This window comes from Chanodichthys erythropterus, chromosome 10 (assembly GCF_024489055.1).
Source record: "Chanodichthys erythropterus isolate Z2021 chromosome 10, ASM2448905v1, whole genome shotgun sequence".
Taxonomy (NCBI): Eukaryota; Metazoa; Chordata; class Actinopteri; order Cypriniformes; family Xenocyprididae; genus Chanodichthys; species Chanodichthys erythropterus.
The window spans coordinates 56,840,215-56,861,347 of record NC_090230.1 but is presented as its reverse complement, the minus strand read 5'-3'; the positions used below and the strand labels follow the sequence as shown (position 1 = coordinate 56,861,347).

At 41.4% G+C, this 21,133-nt stretch overlaps 2 protein-coding genes across 5 annotated transcripts in view; one reads left to right on the top strand and one right to left on the bottom strand.

Annotated features, from left to right (window-relative positions):
* lpar1 (lysophosphatidic acid receptor 1) overlaps positions 1–21,133 on the top strand; it is a 54,064-nt gene that overhangs the window by 25,410 nt on the left and 7,521 nt on the right. The window contains exon 3 of one of the 3 annotated variants that reach the window (XM_067398330.1): positions 5,266–8,047. The exons of the other annotated variants lie outside the window; for them this stretch is intronic. Coding sequence (XP_067254431.1) covers positions 5,266–5,567 — 302 coding nt within the window. The 3' untranslated portion in view covers positions 5,568–8,047. Of the gene's footprint in view, positions 1–5,265; positions 8,048–21,133 lie in introns of those variants that run through there. 3 annotated transcript variants of the gene reach the window in all.
* The window catches only part of musk (muscle, skeletal, receptor tyrosine kinase), a 39,682-nt gene continuing 36,823 nt past the window's right edge, over positions 18,275–21,133 (bottom strand). For both annotated transcript variants that reach the window (XM_067398327.1, XM_067398326.1), the window contains 2 exons: positions 20,070–20,218; positions 18,275–19,757 (listed from right to left, as the gene is read on the bottom strand). In XM_067398327.1, the coding sequence (XP_067254428.1) occupies positions 19,072–19,757; positions 20,070–20,218 (835 nt within the window). In that variant the 3' untranslated portion in view covers positions 18,275–19,071. The remainder of the gene's footprint in view (positions 19,758–20,069; positions 20,219–21,133) is intronic.

The window sequence follows — 21,133 nt, the reverse complement described above, 5'->3', positions numbered from 1 at the left end:
ATTTGCATAGATATTTTGGTAGCACATTAGATAATGGAACACATATTCACTATTAACCACAAGGTTTCCCTCAATAAACTCCTAATTATCGCTCAATGATAGTAAGTAAGGTCATTTTTGTAGTGGTTATGTTTAGTTATGGGGTAGTGTTAAGGGATCTAATTATGGTCATGCAGAATAAGACACTATAAATGCTAATAAACAGCCAAAATGATTGCAATATGCATTATAATAAGCTACTAGTTAATAGTGAATTTGTGTCTAAAGTGTTACCAATATATGCAATTATTGATATAGATTCTGTATGTTAGCTTGCTTATTTTGCTAAAAAGCGTGGTCCAACACATCTGTTTAGAGCATGTTTATATAGAAAAATAATGGAAGATCAGGGCAGTTGAATACAAAAACATGTTCTGCGTCAATGGACCCTTGGTGAGACTCTAGAACTCTCAAATATATATATATATATATATATATATATATATATATATATATATATATATATATATAAATATAGTGGTTATTACTGTGTTGTATTACATGCTGAATAACCGGCAAAAACAATAAATCTCTTGACTTCTACTTTCCGATACAATCATGGCATGAAACCATGTTTTCCTTTAGATATGGCCAATTCCTTGCCTTTGTAAAGGAAAGCCAAAAAATGTTTCCTAGACAAACCCAACATTCACATGGCAAAGTTATTTCGCCTCTGAACCTGAATCTCTTGCAGTTTTCATCTGAACACCCCAGTCATTGTGCCTGATTGTGTTAATAAGCCTTTGTGGAAGTAATAAATTAAAATCCTACTCAAAGACAAAGCAAATCTTTGAGCAGCTGCCAATTTAACTGCTTATTTAGCTTGTAAGAGGAAGAGAGCTTTAATGAAGGGTGAGGGGTGTCTTTAAGGCCCTGTTTAAACCTAACCAATATCCTGTAGTTATGACTCACAGAATGTAGGTTGAAATAGTGAAGAATTACTAAATAATCATTAAACCTTAACTGAATTCTTAAAAAAAATATATATATATGTTTATTTGTAAGGGTAAATCTACTGAGAACTTGGGCCAACATACAAGGCTTTGACTTAAACTGCTGTTTAGAATGACATCAGTCTAAACTTGCACACTTTTACTCAGTTTTAACTCGTCCACACCCATGGTGTTGGCTTTCTTTGTGAGTCTGTGGAGCACTGGGAGGAATACTTACCACAAACACACAGTTATCCATCAAACTAATTGCTATTACACGAGACGCAGATTAAGGATATAGTATATCTAATTATTACATCTAGTTGAAAGCGGAAATGTGTGCTGAGGTATCATGTCACGATTATGCCACTTACAGAATCATTCAAAAGGGCTAAATTAAATCAAAATTGTGTTTTATTGGATTAAATTCCAATTTAACCATTGTCAAATTTCATTCTAAATTAGATGACATAAATAGCAGTTAACAAAATCTAGTAAAATGTTTCTGAGAGATTTGATATTGCAGTTCAGTATTATAGGCAACACCAAATTATCTGAGTCCAAGTCAGGACCGAGACCAGAAGAGGATCGGGTCTGAATCCACATGCTCCTGAATGCTCCACATGCTCAACCAAGTCCATATTTTAAAGTTGTTTAGTCACATTTCTGGGATTTTTCTCTTCCAAAACAAGCTGATCCTCTGTTTCAAATTAGTTTTCTGAGCTGTTTGTATAAAAGAAGGTCTCGATGGAGCTTCCATTCTCACAGTTGAACCCACAGTGCTTGTGATGGAAATCATCTTCATTTCAAGTATATTTTTTATTTAAAGATTCCTTATTCTCAGAAGAACTATGAATCTGAAGTGTTATCAAGTTTTCGGATAAAACAAACTTGACGTTTGGGTGCAGGAATTAGGATTGAGGAAACTACAGTTTTGTTTTTGACATGCAAAAGTATCAGAATGTCTCACTTCAGACGCAGTCTTCTGTCCCCCTCGTTCACGTCTGTAGTGGGGTTCGTTCAGAGAGAACAAAACATGTGGCAAAGCCATGCTGGAAACAGCTTGCAGTTTATCTAACTGCTGAGAGTCTCCACATAACTTTCTAGTGATGTAAACCATTCAAGAGCAGCTGCATTTGACTAAAAGAAGAGTAGTGCTTTTGCAAACGTATTTCTGTCTTGCAAAATAACAACTGTGGCCAAAATGTTCTTTTTCAGTAAACATTTTTTGTTTGTCGAAGTCCCGTTGGGTTAGATTCATAAGGAAACAATGTAAAAAGAGGAGTTTGTCACCAAGAAAATTTACTATAAGGATTTTTTTTAAGCACTGGGATGCCTGCCTGCCCTTCTGTTAGTAATGGAAAAGCCAGATATCCACTGCCTTATATTATGAGGTGTAGGCTCTGTCCAAAACTTAGTCTACTGCCTATATAGGAAACAAGCATCTAAGGCCGCGTCCCTAAAGGAAACTTTCAAATCCTGTATTCACACAAAACTCATAGGACACTTAAATTTGGATTCAGTACCATTAGCCATTAACATGTTGCTATGCTAATTTAATAATAGTTAATTAATAATTTTAAGTATTAAATAAAATATATTTTCAAATAACATTTCTATCACCTCATCCCTTACAACAAAAGAAGCATTATTTATTAGTTGATTTTATTAAGTAAACTTAAAATTCAAGTATGTCTTCAAGTATACTTTATTTATTACTTACTACTTACTTATAAGTGAGTTGTAAGTGTACTATTTCAATACTTCTTGGGACTGAATTGGCCCAATTTTACACATACTTTTATTAAGTTTACTATGTACTGTTAAGTGACAGTACTGTACTGTGAGAGTAGTAAACTTTGAGTACACAGCTAATTTACACAAGTGGACTTATAGATATACTGTTAGTTTATACATCTATAACCTAACTAACCTATTGTTATAGTATATACCTCTGGCACATTTTTTTTTCCCCTTTACACTTTGAAGTATACTCTCATTAAACTATAATGCAAGTTTTCTTTAAGTGCACATAACATCATACTTATCGTTTACTATTTATGTTCAAAACTTTTTTTTATATATTTATATATTATTTTTGAACTGTCAGTTCCTACTTGGGTATTTATTTTTATACTTTAAATATACCTTTAACTGTACTGTAAGCAGACTTACATTTATTTCAGCATTTAACCTATTACATACGTATACTTTTTTTTAAAGAGGTATCTTGTAAAGGATTTTTTGCTAGACGTTTTTAATTGTAAATGTTTACAGTTCAGTCAGTTTATGTACATGTTGTGTGCTCTTGATCTTGCTACTCATTTACATGGTTAAATAATCGATGAAGTGATGAACAAGATAAACACTTACTGGACTGAATCAACTTAGGTTTACTTGATTATCCATACAAATATTATTATTATCATTATTATTATTTATCACATTAAAAAATCCTTTTGAGAAATGTTTATTTGTACACCTATCAATCGTCATTGTATTGTATTGAATTATATGTTTTACCCTCCACAGTAAAAACTAGGGTAGTATTTTATTGTAGAATCCTGTTTCGCATGTACATACTATACACATATTGTAGTAATTACAATAAATGGGTAATAACAACGCTATATCACGACCAATTCGTACTTATTCTACGAGGTGGCTATTTCGTATAAATTCATACGACCTCACTCGTGCGAATTCGTACGATTTGTCTAAACCCCAGTGACGGTTAGGTTTAGGGGCGGGGTTTGGGGTAGGGGTAACTCGTAAAATACATACGATTTAGCATAAAAACGTATGAATTAGTACAAGTGAGGTGGTATGAATTCATACGATTTAGCCACCTCGTAAAATACGTACGAATTGCCGTGAGATCAGGTTGGTAATAACTAGGTACTAGTCTTGAACCTACCCCTAAACCTAATCATAGCCCATGTAGTGAACTTATATTATTCAGTACTTTCTTGGTAAGTACAAGTACATTGAAGTGCACATACTGTAAAATAAATTACAACCAAAACTACATAGCTTTGATTATAAAATCAATGACTTGAATAGCATCTTACTAAGACAAATTATTGGGAGATATATTGACAACATATTTGTATGCATTTTATGTAAGTCTGTTCCCTCTTATATCTCTCCAGCACTGGAAAGCTTTTCTAATATTAAAGTGGGTCCTAAAGCTCTTGCTTGATCATAACCCTTCTTTTTTCCAGTGATATTCCTCTGAGCTTTTCTCTTTTGTAATGTCTCTCAGCGATCTCTCTTTCTACAGTCTTCAAATCTCTGTCTTGCTCACTCTCTCTCCTCCCCCATCATGAGTGCATATGCCTCTATTGCTGATAGGCTAGAAGTGTGTTGTGCTGCTTGGTCCGATCCACTTTCAACAGCGTTTCTCAGAAATTGCTTACTGTACCTTTAAAGGATTAGTTCACTTTCAAATAAACTTTTCCTGATAATTTCATCCAAGATGTCCATGTCTTTCTTTCTTCAGTCGAAAATAAATTAAGGTTTTTGATGAAAACATTCCAGGATCATTCTCCTTGTAATGGACTTCAATGGTCTCCAAATGGTTGAAGGTCAAAATTATAGTTTCAGTGCAGCTTCAAAGGGCTTTAAACGATACCAGACGAGGAATAAGGGTCTTATCTAGCGAAACGATCAGTTATTTTCAAAAAATAAAAAATAAAATAAATGTATGTGCTTTAAATGATCGCCTTCCAAGTGCTTCCACCAAAACCGCCTTCCCTATTCCACTTACAGAACGAACGCAGTGCCAGTTTCATTTTTCCGTAAGTAGAATAGGACATACAGCGTAAGCTTTTTGAAGAATACGAAAGTGCAGTTTTGGCGGAAGCACCTGGAAGGTGATCATTTGTTTAAATAATATAGCACATACATTTACATTTTTTTTTAAAAATGACTGATCGTTTCGCTAGATAAGACCCTTATTCCTCATCTGGTATCGTTTAAAGCCCTTTGAAGCTGCACTGAAACTGTAATTTTGACCTTCAACCGTTTGGAGGCCATTGAAGTCCACAACAAGGAGAATAATCCTGGAATGTTTTCATCAAAAACCTTAATTTCTTTTCGACTGAAGAAAGAAAGACATGGATGACATGGGGGTGAGTAAATTATCAGGAAAATTTTATTTGAAAGTGAACTAATCCTTTAAAGTTATTGAGCTTGACTATACAACTTTTAAATCTGTTCTTGCAGTACAGAAAATGATCTTTCAGATTCCTCAAATACTTATGAATGGCATCTATTTCCCCTTGTTTTTCAGGTGCTTTTATTGTGTGCTGGACGCCTGGTTTGGTGCTTCTCTTGCTGGATGTGGTCTGCTCCAAATGCAATGTCCTGACCTATGAGAAATTCTTCCTCCTTTTAGCGGAATTCAACTCTGCCATGAACCCTATCATATACTCCTACCGGGACAAGGAGATGAGCATCACATTCAAACAGATCCTGTGCTGTCAACGTCAAGAGAATGTGAACGGTACTGCAGAGGGTTCAGACCGATCCGCGTCCTCCATCAACCACACCGTCCTGAGCGGGGCTCACCATAATGACCATTCAGTGGTCTGAGCTTCAACAGGGGCCAGGATCTATATAGTATAAGTGAGCAGAGACTGTGAACAAGGCATTTTCATCAGCAAAAGACTTGTCGTTATGAAGTTTTCTGTGCTTTTTCTGTCTTTATAATGTTTTGACAATATATTGAACTATTTAAAGGCTAATCCAAGAGGATGTAAGTAGCCAGTTTAACACAAATCGTATTTGTTCCTGTAATACCATAAGTATGGAAAAAGTTTGGATGAGTATCTTGGCTAGTTGTAATTTTTTGGCCAGATTGTTGTAAATCAAGGAGTTTTTAGTCTTGTACAGCAGGTGTTGAAGTGAAGGACGTAAGTGTCCAGTGAATCTGCACTAGAAAGAAAATGTGCATGTAAGGGATCACTGGGAAATAATTTTGGTGAACTATGCGAAGTACTTGATTTTGTTTTGGGGTTTTTTTGTTTCTTTTTTACAGTTTATTTTGCACTGCAGGTTCATCCCTATGATACCAAACTGCCAACAAATATAATACCACAAAAATATGTCTTTTAGCCAATTGATTTAGGGGTCCAGGGGGCTTGTAAAAAATGTAGATGAATGCTTGAATTTGAACATAAGGACCATTAAGTATTTATGTGAAGCTGGGTAAACATACTGTACCTTGGTAACTTGAAAGAGCTTGATTTTCACAACTTAACTTTATATTTTTCCTGATACAAAAAAATGCATATTCTATTGGTTATATCATGCCCAGTAATTTGCAACAGGGATCAACATCCGTGCCTTATTACTATTATTATAACAAAAAAATAAAAAAAAATAAAAAAATAAACTCTGACAGCTTTTTGTGAATTATATTCAGTTTTTAATGTATTCTGTACACATTTCTAAAACATATAAGACAAAATAATAGTACAAATGAAGATTATTTTTATGGATGTTCAGTTTGTGGCCATAGAATTGGCTGAATCATTGAAGTGATGCAACATATCTTGTGTCGTGGCCAGAATCAAAATGAAATGAAATTACTTCATATACCAACGTATGTACGTATGTATATAATAAGTGTATATATTCATATGTTAGTCAAAAAGGGAATGTTTATTGTTTAAAGTTAAAACATTTGAACCAAGGTATAACTATTTTTTTAATATTTTTGGTTCTAAACTTCTTTTTTAAATCTACTTTCATCATGCAAAATAACATTTTTGGCCAAACATGGAAGGACACGTGTTTTAATATACATACAGTGGCCTGAAAAAAGTATTTGGATGTTTAAGTAGAAATATGACACTTTATTTTACTGTCCTACATGTTACATGTACTACTATAGTAACAGTGCATTATGTGTAATTACATGCAACTAGCCCTAAATCAAACCCTATTCCTAATGCTAACCCTATAGTAAGTGTATGTTGTTAATTAATTTTACTCAGTACTTAAATGTGTAATAACACTGTTACAAGGACACCAAATGTAAGTAGGTATAATTAACTGTTGTTACTATAGCAAGTACATATATGTGTAACAAAGACACTGTAAAATAAACTGTCAACCAAGAAATACTCAGAAAAAAAAAACAAAACAAAAAAAAACGATGTAACGAAACTCATTCATTGTAAATGTGACTGGGGAGTGTCCAAAACGTGTTGGGGCCACTGTAGGAAAGTTCATAATATAATTCTAACATCTGTGAAATTAACAGTTTCTTTATGTTGTATTGTTTATATGCGGGGACGCTTTAAATGGAATAACCTCCAGTTTAAAAGTGATGTAAAATGAGTGTTGTAGCAAAAGGATTTTCCTTTTGTACCCTATAACATTTTGAACTTAATGACAGTATTGCTTTAATGTTTATTCATGTTTAAAAAGGCACCGTTTGTAATGAGCATGAACTTTCCACTTTAATATGGCAGAAATTTGAAGATTTGCACTCTGTAGACAAATGGAGGATTACTGGCTGAGATCATATAATTTTAAAACATATCAGTATTACCAGTTGTCATAAAAATAAATAAATACTAACATTATTATCAATTTTACATTGAAAATATACATTGATCAAGTGTAAACATTTGAGTTTCTAGACAACTTTTCATGTTATTTGTCTTAGCAGGAAACAACCTATAAAACCTCTTTTATTTTTTGTTAACCAAGTAGCAAATGTTTCAACATTTTTGTAAGTCTTACTCTGTTGCGAAAGCAAGTTTGAAGCAGTCCAGTGCTCCAAATGACGTCCATCCAGAAGAGACAGCTGTGCTTGACGGGTCATGGGCCATAGGTTCATAGGTTCATTCTAGGTTGAAAAACGACTATGTTTCCTGTTCATTTCAGCAAATGTGACCATATTCAAAAAATATGCTTGGTTTTACTTGTTCTCTTAATGAAGTCTGAGCTCTGAAATCTTGTATGATAACATTCACTTAACAATGTCATTCAATTAGTGAACCTTCTTAAAATAAATCTGTATATGAGTCAAATCCTGATTTGTTGTGAGTCATTTACATATACCAAAATAAATGTGAAGTTTTGGTAACACTAGATTGTGATGGTCCTCTTTATTCTGTTGACTATAAAAGACTTTTCACCTACATGTCAGCTAGTATTGGACTGTCTGCTAACACTTTATTTTGATGCTCCCCAACAGAAATTCTACTGACTAACTTTGCAACTACATGTCAACTTATTCTACGAACCCTAATCCTATCCCTAAAAGTCTACTAATACTCTTATGAGAATTTGTTGTCATCTAGGTACAGTGTTATGCATAGTCAACAGAATATCTAAAGGGAGCCATCAAAATACAGAGTAAAGTTTCTCATTTCAGATTGCAGTGTTCACTGCGTTGCATTTACTAGAATATACATGCTGGCATTTTTGTTAATTTTGTTCTTTTGCAAAGGAAAAATGTGTCAGTTACCACATAATGTCATGGTTCACAGTTGACAGATATTTTCCAGAATTACAACAAAATGGAGCTTTCCACATTTCCTGCAAACTGGTAGGAAATCCTCGTGTTCAGAGCAAGTTGAAGAGTGATGGGGATATTACTCCGTCAGTGCTGATGTCACTAATCTACAAGAACTATTATAAAACAAACCCTCACTGGCCTCATTTTTGGCCGTTATACGGAACATGCCATATATCTGTAAAACAATGCCTGGTATGTAAAACATACAGCCAAAGAGATTCCACAGGACAATTGGACTACAGTTTTTGCTTGGAGATAGCCAAGTCTATAAACCGGAGCAGCTGGGGTCAGAATTCCTCTGTATTTGCGTTACTCTTTAGTCATGTGTGATACTAGGCATGGTGTTTTTCAAACAGCTATGATGAAGCTGTGAGGGAGAACAGTGTTCACTTAAAGGTCTTTTGAACACCAGTGGCCATAAACTGCTTAGACTTTTCTTACAAGGTAATTTATTTCTACAATACTGGTCATAACTTCTTCTTTTTTTAATTCAGTTACTTAGATTGGTCTAATTTGAATCCAAAAAGCAAGACTTAATGCTAGTTGGTCATACTAGTTCTTAAGACACAGCAGCTATCTTTATGCAACTGGCCACAGATACTAGTTTTTGAATTTGTTGAAAATGCATTGAGATCCAAGACATGTTCTTAGTGTGCACTTGTAGTGTATTTTAATCATAAAAGTGTATTTAAAAAAAAAAAAAAAAAAAAAAAAAAAAAAGGTACTTGCAGATAATAAAATACTTTAGAGTACATTCTAAATTTCTTGTTGGTCCTGCTTAAAATAAATCATTATTTTAATGTGTTGACTTGATTATAATTTTAACTGTAGTGTGTTATTCAAAATTACATTTAAAGTTAATATATTAAACACTTTATTTGACAGTCTCCTTGTTTCACATTGAATGCACTTAATATAGTAAAAAAAGAGTCAATTATACATAATTACAAGCAATTAACTCTAAACTAAACCTTATAGTAGAAGTACATTTGAAGTGTAACCTTTAAATGTAATCTGCAGCTTCATCATTACAAATGTGTAATTGCAAATATATTTAAATATCAAGGCATACAAGTTCCATTAGAAATGACATTAAAGTATATTTTAGTTTACTGTAAATGCAAGTCAGTACATTCAGCAGTAACTTTAACCATATTATAAAGATAAGAAGCAATTTTGAAATTATACATACAAATGTATTTAAGTACTTAAGGGAAAAGGCACTCTAAAGTTCAGCTAATTGTATTTAATAGAAATCTACACTATAATACATTTTATTTAATTTGCAATTTACATGAAATTAAGTGTCTGAAACATTACATTCAGTTCACACATAAAGGAACACGCCACTATTTTTGAAAAAAGGCTCATTTTCCAAATCCCCTAGAGTTAAACAGTTGAGTTTTACCGTTTTCAAATCCATTCGGCCGATCTCCGGGTCTGGCGGTAGTAGTTTTAGCATAGCTTAGCATAGTTCATTGAATCTGATTAGACCATTAGCATCTCACTCAAAAGAGTTTTGATATTTTACCTATTTAAAACATGACTCTTCTGTAGCTCCGACGGAAAATGAAAAGTTGCGATTTTCTAGGCCGATATATCTAGGAACTATACTCTCATTCCGACGTAATAATCAAGGAACTTTGCTGCCGTGCCATGGGTGCACCAGGCGCAATTATATTACGCAGTGCCTGAAAATAGTCCCCAGCTAGGTAACTTCCAACAAATCTGCTCTCCTCCCTTTTGAAAGTATATAAAGTATATTCTTTTAAAAGTATATTCTTTCCCTACTCTTTTTAAAAGCATGCTGAAATGAAATTCTTTTTCACAAGGGTAATGCAGCATTTTCATTGTGAATTGTATTATCTACATTAATATGAGATTGAGAACAGATTTTTATTTTATTATTATTTTTTTTATTATTATTAATAACACTATAGTCCAGCAGGAAACAAGACTATAAGGCAGGGACTGTAGCTGGCCTGGTCAGTTCCAAAACTAACCTTACAAATGTTAATTAAACTTGTACAAGAGCACATACTACAAAATGCAAGTAGGCATTCAAATACTACTGTTCTAAAGTTTAGGAGACCACAGCTATACTAAGTTGTGCGCCCAAGTCCAAAATAAACGAACCAAAATGGGAACAGTCAACCTACTGTCTGCTTTCCAGGTTTAAAATACTCCACCCTCTTAGTCAAAGACCCTGTGTCAGACCCCGAGAAACACCAAAAACTGGTTTGTGATGGTTTAGACAGAAATTGAAGGATAAAAGGAATTCCAATTTAGCAATAGAAGAGAAAAATCACAAAGATCTCATCAGTTTCTCAGTTGTTATTCCTAGACAGCAGTGAGATTACATGGTGATCAGATCAAGACTTTTAGGTCACTGAAGTTTCCTGCTTTCTCCTGAGAAAATGACCCCTAGTAATATCATGTGTCTCCACTTGAATTTCTAAGGACCTCAATGTCTCAAAATTTCAAAACGAACAAAATATTAACCAAATTACCATGTAATATAGCTCTATATTATTTCTATGTTGTTTCATTAGTGTCTACTTTAATTTCTTCTATGTGATTTTATGAGGAACATCTGAGATGAATATTTTTTAGTATTTTTCAACAAGTTACATCACAAAGGTCAGAGAGAGTGTATGGTTTGAATAGAAATCACTTGAGGTCCAAATTCACCAGCTCAGTTTTGTTGTGGCCTCTCTGTCTTCCAAACGTTCTGGCTCATGAATCCATTCGTCACTTGTTTTTCCTGGCCTACTACTTGGACGTCTGTGGTTTTGCCTTGCTTACTCCTTGAAGTTTCAGAAAAAAAGAAAAGAAAAAAATCTCATGGCAAAGACGATGTATTTCTAGGATTATCAGATGACCAGACATTCCTAGATGATAAATTAAATGCTGGAATAGAGAAACTGTCCCACACACGTTGAAAGTAAATCCTTCACCATCCCTCTTCATTAAATGCCAGCGTGATTTAATACTGTCTCTGTAAGTTCCTGTTTTGAATGCTTAGAGCAAAAACTGGCTCAAATGCAGAGAAAGGTAGTGTCATAAATCGTGTTCCATGAGGTCATTTTAGTTCTTGTGATGTAACACTGCCCCCTGCCTGCTACACAATGTAAACCACAATTTTAAATTGAAAAACAAGTGTCCAAGACTAGCAATTTCTTAATAACCTAATTTAATCATACTAATGTTGGCAGTTACCTATATACCACAAATGTTGCAAATGTTGGAATTGTGGATTGGTAAATTTATTTACAAACCAGTTTTCAAGACAACACCAAGACAAGTTTAATAAATAGTTTTATTTCAAGCAAAGATTAATATCCAACATCTATTTATATAGCTAATATAACCACTATATTAACTGAGTTGTTTAAATGATGTAATGATATAATAACATAATAATAACACAAAAAATCATGCTAAGTGTGTATAATAACAAATTCCCAAAGTATATTTTTCAGATTTTTTGTCAGAACTTGTGTCAAAATTTTGGACATGCTGAACTGAAATTAACTGAAAATTAAATGGGTGAGTTCTACCAGATACATAGTGAAGTGTCCAACATGGACAAGTTTATAGTTTATATATAATTTTGGTCACTACATATTTAACATACTTCCACTTGTGTTATTTCATAGTACATGAAATGTGAAAAATATTCAAAGAATTCAATCTCTTTTCCATTTTTTTTTTTTTTTTTTGACTGGTAGTGTATGGGATTGTCAAACAGATAATTGAATGAAAGTCGATTTAAAGTAGATTTCTTTAGTTCAATGTATGACAGTAATCATTTAATTCCTACCAATTTAATCTTACTGAACTATGAGACATGATATGATGTAATACTGTTAAAAATATGTTACATACACTTCTCTACAATATTTTCTGAAACATTGTTTCACTCACATCTACTTACAGCATATAACGTACTCGGTTACTAACGTAACCTCGGTTCCCTGAGATACGGAACGAGTACTGCGTATGGGGAAAGGTCTCCCTTTTTCCCCGCTGCTGAAGCCTTTTTCAATAACGCAGTGTAACTGCACCGTCATTGGTTCACTCATAGACAAGTTGTTGAACCAATGGCGGCGCGGCATAGCTGCGCGGCCTATGGCGACAAAGCGCGCGAATATTCCCGCCGAAATGGGCGGGGTATAGGGCTATATAAGCAGGCGTTTCGCCATAGGATTTCAGTGTCAATCGACTGAAGCGACGACCCTGAGCCGCAGCCTCGTGGCACGGCAAGTGACGCAGTACTCGTTCCGTATCTCAGGGAACCGAGGTTACGTTAGTAACCGAGCACGTTCTCCTTTCGATACTTCACTCGTACTGCGTATGGGGAACGAATTCAACCACGCCGTGCCACGGCTGGGAACGATATAGCTTGCATTTGGCCACCCAGAGGGGGCAAAAAGGACAAGCGGAGGCAAAGCCTAACCGAACCCATGGTTACACTGAAGGAAGATACTTCCTATGGTGGCGTGGAAGCGGGACCTGTTGGAAGCCGCTAATCACACCGACAGGACCCGAGCTTGTAAGGTCGGGACATCGAGGTGATAGAACCTGACAAAGGTGGACGGCGAAGACCAGCCGGCCGCCTCACAGATGTCTTGGATGGAAACTCCGTTGGACCAAGCCCACGAGGAAGCCATTCCTCTAGTGGAGTGGGCCCTGACTCCTATGGGGCAATTAGTGCCCAGTGAGGAGTAGCACAGGTTAATAGCATCCACTATCCAACGGGAAATGCGTTGTTTCGAGACCGGAGACCCTTTGGTGCGGCCGCCAAAACAAACAAAGAGCTGATCTGACTGTCTGAAAGACTGTGATCGGTCTATGTAGGTCCTCAATGCCCTGACTGGGCAGAGTAGCTGCAGCTCTGGTTCGTCCGCCGAGGGAGGAAGAGCAGAGAGCGAGATGACCTGAGCTCTAAACGGAGTTGAGAGCACTTTAGGGACGTAGCCATGCCTAGGTTTCAGAACGACCTTAGAGTCACCAGGCCCGAATTCGAGGCACGCAGGGTTCACGGAGAGGGCCTGCAAATCGCCAACACGCTTTACCGATGCTAGTGCTAGTAGCAGAGCGGTTTTTAGCGTTAGGGGCCTGAGGTCGGCTGAACCCATTGGTTCAAATGGGGCTCCTTTCAAGGCCCTGAGGACCAACGAGAGGTCCCAGGAGGGAATAGTGAGAGGGCGAGGAGGATTCAAACGCCTAGCACCTCTCAAAAAACGGATCACGAGCCCGTTTCGTCCCACCGATTGGCCAGCAATAGGAGCGTGGAACGCTGCAATGGCTGCTACGTAAACCTTAAGCGTGGAAGGGGAGCGCCCCATTTCCAAGCGTTCTTGGAGGAAAGACAGTATGGAAGATACGTCACTCTCCACAGGGTCTATGTTGCGTGTTGAACACCAATCAACAAAGACTGACCACTTCTGGTCGTAGAGGCGCCTCGTAGATGGGGCTCTAGCCTGAGAAATGGTATTTAGGACGTCCTCGGGGAGGCTAGTCGGCTCCCATCGAGGGACCAGAGGTGCAGAGCCCAGAGCTGCGGCTGTGGGTGCCAGATTGTTCTGTTTGCCTGAGAGAGGAGGTCCCGTCTCAGGGGAATCGGCCACGGGGCTCTTAGAGAGAGCCTGAATAGCTCTGAGGACCAAACCTGGTTCCTCCAGAGCGGGGCCACCAGAAGGACTCTGTGCTGGTCTTCTCTGATACGCCTGATGACCTGGGGGATCAGTGCGATCGGAGGGAAAGCATAAAGGAGCGTGCTGGGCCATGTGTGGGCCAGAGCATCTACTTCCTTCGAGAAAAATGTTGGGCAATGAGAGTTGTCTTCTGAGGCGAAGAGGTCTACCTCTGCCTTCCCGAAGAACTCCCAGATCGTGAGGACCACTTGGGGGTAGAGCATCCACTCGTCGGAGGGGATGTTGCTCCGTGACAACATGTCCGCACCCAGATTGTTCCTGCCAGGAACATGAGTCGCTCTGAGCGACTGAAGCCTCGGAAGAGCCCATTCCAGCAGACGTTTCGCCAGAGCGCATAAGCGGCTGGACGAAAGACCGCCTTGGTGGTTCAGGTATGACACCACCGTCATACTGTCTGACCGAACTAGAACATGACGTCCCGTCAAGTAAGCCTGAAAGAACTGAAGGGCTTTCATCACTGCTAGCATCTCTAGACAGTTGATGTGTAAATGGCTTTCCTCGTGGCTCCACGAGCCGAAGGCCGGTCTGCCCTCGCACACAGCGCCCCAGCCCAAGTTGGAGGCGTCTGCTGAGAGCACCGTCCTCCGTGAGACCGCCTGTAAAGGGACTCCGCGTTGGAACCATACTGGATCCATCCAAGGTTTCAGGGCTAGAAGACAGGCCCGATTGACCTTGAGACATAGGCGGCCGTGCCGCCATGCGCTGGGAGGAACCCGGAACTTCAACCAGTACTGAAGAGGCCGCATCCGAAGAAGGCCTAGCTGCAGCACCGGGGAGGCGGAAGCCATCAGCCCTAGCAGCCTCTGGAAAAACTTCAGAGGGAGATAGGCTTTGTTCGTGACAGATGCCGTGAGCTGCTGAATTGCCAGGGCGCGCTCTGGCGAGACTACTGCCGTCATACGGACCGAGTCGAAAACTGCTCCCAGAAACGAGATTCGTTGAGTGGGGCATAGCGAGCTCTTGGCTAAGTTGACCCTGAGACCCAGGCATTGTAGATGGCTGAGGAGCACGGATCTGTGGCGTTCCAGCTCGTCTCGCGAACGGGCTAAGATGAGCCAGTCGTCGAGATAATTCAGAACCCGGATTCCCATCTGTCTCAGAGGGGAAAGCGCCGCGTCCATGCACTTGGTGAAAGTGCGGGGAGCCAGAGACAGCCCGAAGGGCAGGACCGTATATTGGTATGCCACCCCTTCGTATGCGAATCTCAAGAATCGTCTGTGACGGGGGGCTATCTGGATGTGAAAATACGCATCCTTCAGGTCCAGCGAGCAGAACCAGTCCTCGGGGCAAATGTGCGCGAGGATCTGCTTCAGCGTCAGCATTTTGAACTTCCGTCTCGTGAGGGAGTGATTCAAAAGCCTGAGGTCTAGGATGGGTCTGAGACCGCCATCCATTTTGGGGACCAGAAAGTAGCGGCTGTAAAAGCCTGTCTCGCTCTCTGACGGAGGAACCATTTCCACAGCTCCTTTTTCCAGCAACGACATGACTTCGGCCCGGAGGACATGAGCGTCGTCCGGATTGACCGATGTTTGAAGCACCCCGGCGAAGCGGGGGGCCGCCGTGCAAACTGGAGCGAGTAGCCCTGGTTTACGATCCCCATGACCCATTCTGACACATCGGGGATGGCCTGCCAGGCCTCGGCCCGAGTGGCTAGGGGTTGAATAATGTTGGGTGACAGACCGCCGTTGAGAGGGTCGTACACCGCGAGGGGTGGAAGAGGAAATTTGCTCTTTTTGTGATGAGGTAAAAATTTGTCCGCCGTGAAAACGGCGTTTGAGAGTGGGCGCAACAGGTGTGGGCCCAGCTGTCACTTGGAGTATGTTTCCCACGCCCGGAAATAAACGAGGCGGAGGGGAAATTACCCGTGGGAGCTTTTGGGGTGGTCCGGTCGTAACGGGACGGTCCCCCATCCTCTTCCTGTCCGACGAATCAGGACGACTTCGGAGGCACCGGGTCCAGCACAATCCTGGGCCGGGGTCCCTGGCGCCTCGGGAAGGGAGGGCGCTTCGCAGGGCGCGAGCGCTGGCGATGCTCCTGGGGCGGCGCTGCCTGTGTTGCAGGTGGGGCTGGTTTGTTCTGCTGAGCCGGCGCAGTCCTGGGGCGGCTAGACGCAGAAGCGGAGCTGGAGCGCTTAGGCAAGAAATGCCTCATAGCCTGAGACGATTTCTGCGCGGCAGTGCGCTCAGTGAAGCCATCCACTGCAGGCCCGAAGAGACCAGAAGGCGAGACCGGGGCGTCGAAGAAGGCCGTCTTGTCTAGGTCCTTTGATCTCCGTTAGGTTGAGCCACAGGTGGCGCTCCAACACGACCAGGCTGGCCATGGAACGACCGATGGCCTGGGCCGTAGCCTTCGTAGCTCGCAGGGCAAGATCCGTGGCGCTGCGGAGATCTTTGAAGGCTGGCGCGTCGATTCCAGACTCATCCAGAGAGCGGAGGAGTTTGGCCTGGAATGCTTGAAATATGGCCATGGTGTGGAGCGCAGAGGCAGCTTGGCCCGCCGAGGTGTAAGCCCGTCCAGCCAGAGTAGAGGTGGTCCGACAGGGCTTGGAAGGAAGGGCCCTCTTCGTCTTCCAACCCACAGCCGCGGGAGGACAGAGGTGAGCAGCCACCGCTTCATCTAGGGGTGGCAAGCGCTCGTATCCCTTCTCCTCGGCGCCGTCGACGGCGGTGAGGGCGGAGCGGTGCGTAGTGTGGAGGCGGGCAGAGTAAGGAGAGCGCGCCACGACTTCGTCAGCTCTTCGTGGACCTCAGGAAAGAAGGGCGCTGAACGCTGGCGAGGTGCTTGGCGGCGGCCTGGCAGAAACCATTCGTCCAGGTGGCTGCGAGACGGCTCCTCTGGAGGGGCCCACTCGAGGTCCAGCTCTTCAACGGCTCTAGACAGGATGCGGAAGAGCTCGGCATCCATGCCCTGGCCATGCTCGATGGGTTCCAAGGGAGGCGGTGGAGCGGGCCCTCCGGCTCGCCAGCCCATCCTTCCGCTTCGGAAGCCGCAAGAGACATGGAGTCGTCTTGTTCGTCGTCTGTTCCCCCGAATGAGACGAGGTCACTCGCTCTGCGGAGGGACGCTGCTCAGGGCGAGAGAACAGAACTGGAGAGAGTTCCCTGGGAGGAGAGGGCGAGGCACGCGGGGGCTGGGCCGGCGTGAGCTCGCTCAACTCCTGGCGCTGAGTCGCTCTACCCCCGCTGTCTTTTCCTCGCCGGACCGCGGGAGGAAGGAGACGGGAGGGCGCGAGCGGCGAGATCGCCCTCAGTGAAGAAGGCGACCCGCGAGCGCAGGGAAGCGAGACCCGCGCACTCGCAGTGCGGGCATGAGTCTCCAGCGAGCGCGCTCGTCTGCGTGGGGCTTGCCCAGGCAAGCGACACACTCGCTGTGTCCATCGTCGTCGTGCAGGGGGCCCTGCAAGTACCACATGAGTGGCGGGGCATCGTGAGACGCCGCTGCCGTGAAAACGGCAATTGGGTGGCTCTTTAGAGCGGCGAGGGCCGCGGAAGCTCTTAAAGCGGTGAAAACCGCTGGAAATCGCTCTTTTAGAGCGGCGTTTAAGCCGCGGATGAAGCTCTCAGGCGGCGCGCCGGATGGCGGCAGGGGACGCACAGGAAGCGGCCGGAAGCGGGAAGCGGGAGGCGGCGGCTCGGCGACGGCGCTAGAAGCTGCAGTCCGCGAGGGCGCCGGCGCTTTCTTCCACCGGCGAGTCCAGGCGAGTCCGCTGCGGGAGCCTCTTCAGACGGCGGCGAGAGCAGAAGGCGGCGAGCTTCTTCGGCTTCAGGCGGAGATCAGCGAAGAGAAGTAGATGTCGTCGCTGAAGGAGAAAACACTGAAATCCTATGGCGAAACGCCTGCTTATATAGCCCTATACCCCGCCCATTTCGGCGGGAATATTCGCGCGCTTTGTCGCCATAGGCCGCGCAGCTATGCCGCGCCGCCATTGGTTCAACAACTTGTCTATGAGTGAACCAATGACGGTGCAGTTACACTGCGTTATTGAAAAAGGCTTCAGCAGCGGGGAAAAAGGGAGACCTTTCCCCATACGCAGTACGAGTGAAGTATCGAAAGGGAACTGAGAACCAACAAAGAACCATCTTAACTTGGAATATCAATCAGTGAAAAAGTAAATTAAACTATTCAGTTACAACATAAAATAATAAAGTGATGATGTGCCACTTTGGAATAAGCTATTCTACTTAAATGTTTTAAACTTAAATTAAACAATAACACAATTATTCAGTTTAAGGCACTATAGCATGTTCTTGAATTAACTTCTTTTAAGAATGTTACTAAACCATAACCAGATGCACATTACTCTCACAACATAACTCATAGTAGACCCAAAAGCAAAGAAAAGTAAAAATATCAGGCATTCATACTGTATGTCTCTGCTTGCAGAGATTTCAGTCTAGGTTATTGCAGTGACTGCACTACATCCACCTTATTACTAGACGTGGACCCTCTTTACTGGAGATCCTGTTAAAATCTTGGAAAACTCTCATCTGATGCCTACCATACATCTGTGTCAGTGAAAGAAAACAACTGAGATCTTATGAACAGATGCAAGCATTCCTCTTCAAAGAGTTTGAGGGATCAGTATTCCTTAGGGTATGTAAGCTTTTCCAATCATTTTAGGCTTCTTTCACATTCCCCAATGTTCCTCTGGGTTCTTGAGTATTTGTGGACACTTTAAGGTTTGTTAGGACTCTGTAAGATCTCCTCTGTGTTTTCTGGAGCTCTTGTGGATACCTTAAAGTGTTTTATCCTTCTTCAAGAGCCCTCTGGACTTTTTGGGATTCTAATGAGTTCCTGAATAGTTGAAGCTTTTTGTTTCTTTAAACTGCATTTTTAAAAATCCTCAAGAAAGGCCAGATTTGAACATCTGGTCATGCATTCTTTCTAGGATACGGTGAATGCTGGCAAAACTAGGTCGGTCAGTGGGATGGCTGCTCCAACACAAACGCATGAGGTTATACAGCTCCTGTGGGCAGTTTTCTGGACAGGCAAGAACATTTCCATCCCTTACGTAGTAGATGACCTCCTCATGGGCCATGCCATAGTAAGGCTGCATGCCATATGAGAAGATTTCCCATAATACCACGCCATAAGCCCACACATCTGATTCGCTGGTGTAGCGGTTGTAGAAGATGGATTCGGGTGGCATCCAACGAATCGGGATGGCATCATTTTCACCGGCTTTGTAGTAATCAGCGGCATAAATGTTGCGTGAGAGACCAAAATCTGCAATTTTCACAACCAAGTTTTCTGCTACCAAGCAGTTGCGGGTAGCTAGGTCACGGTGCACAAACTTGCGCTCTGACAAGTATGCCATTCCTGCCGCCACCTGCTTGGAAATGGAGAGCTGCTCTAGGCAGCTGAGGGGTGGGTAACGCTCAGGTTCTGACACAAGACTGCTGCATGTCAAGGTATCCCGACTTAGACTGGGCTGCTGGTTTGAAGAGCGCCGTCGCAGAAATTCATTCAAGTCCCCATAGGCCATGTATTCAAACATGAGACACATGGGTTTCCCCACCGCACAGACTCCTACATGGCAGATACACAAATGACAGGCTTAGTTACACTTCCAACTGTTGCTACTTAACCAAAAATACACTTCTGTTATTCTAACACTGGGTCGAGGCATTGAATCTGGTTCCGGAATGCCACAGAGGGGACTGATCCAGGGTTATACACTGGGTCAACTCTGAAATGGATGAGTCAAGCTATTTTAAGGCTTTTTCGATTGTGGTACCCTTGGGGAAAGGACATACATGTAATAGGAAGCAGATGTGGTTCATTTTAGGTAAGTATTCTAAAAGTGCAAGCCTTTGAAGGAATACAATTGTGATACATTACCCAAGAGACGGACTATGTTGGGGTGATCAAACTCAGCCATGAGTGCAGCTTCCCTTTGAAAGTCATTCTGCATATCCGCCGAAGCTTCCTCTTTCAACATCTTCACTGCCACCATGGTGAACGGCTCCATCGGCATAAGACCAGGGGCTCTAAAAGAAAGTAGGCACATTGGGAACCAGTAGCTACGGTTTGTTTGCATCACAGTGCAGTAATTTTAGTTAAAGTCTGCTGGTCCTACTGAGGGTTTTGTAACAATACAAACCTGGAGCATCAATAATTTGATGACTTTTTAGGCAGCTTTACCCAGCGTTCGAAGTAATGTAATAGGCAGAACATTACAACTGAAATTACTCATTACTACAAAATTACTTTACAGTTGTACGGCCAAAGCAAAGTGTTTCTTTACACGCATACACAAGCCTGCAGAACTGGGCAGTCAGTGTATACAATCTTTAATGTAATGGTAAACACTTGACTCTGGGCAGTAGTAGTAGGCAAACTTCACTGATCTCAAACTAGATTCCTCCCTACATATTGCCATTTTCTAACAGGTCATAAGGCCTTTTAAAATAGTTTAAATGGTGATGCCAAACTGTGGAAACAGAACCACAATGGCAGCAACTCAAGAACCAACTTAGAATGCTATTAAGATTGCACTTCCTGTGCTGAAGGCTCCTGTGTTTTCCTGGAGAAGTAAACACTTTTCTAATGGGTGTCTATAAATAACCTCCTCAGCAAGGCTTGCTCACACGATAGTGTCTACGGGGAAGTTTCATACTGAAACACATCACATGTTTAGTGTGACTTATTCAGTATCTTATTTCAAGAGACAGCCATATGGTGTATATATTTTACCCACTGCTGTAATTCCCAGGAGTCTCTATATACCTGATATCAGGATTACATTAGGGTTTGGTCTGTATACATCAGTCCTTTGCATGTTGATTCACCGACTTTTTATGTTTTCCTAAATCTAACTAGTGAGACAAAGAGTGTCTAAGAATTCAGTCATTGTTCTAAAAAATTGATTCATTTAATCATTCACATAATGTAAAAGTTCATTT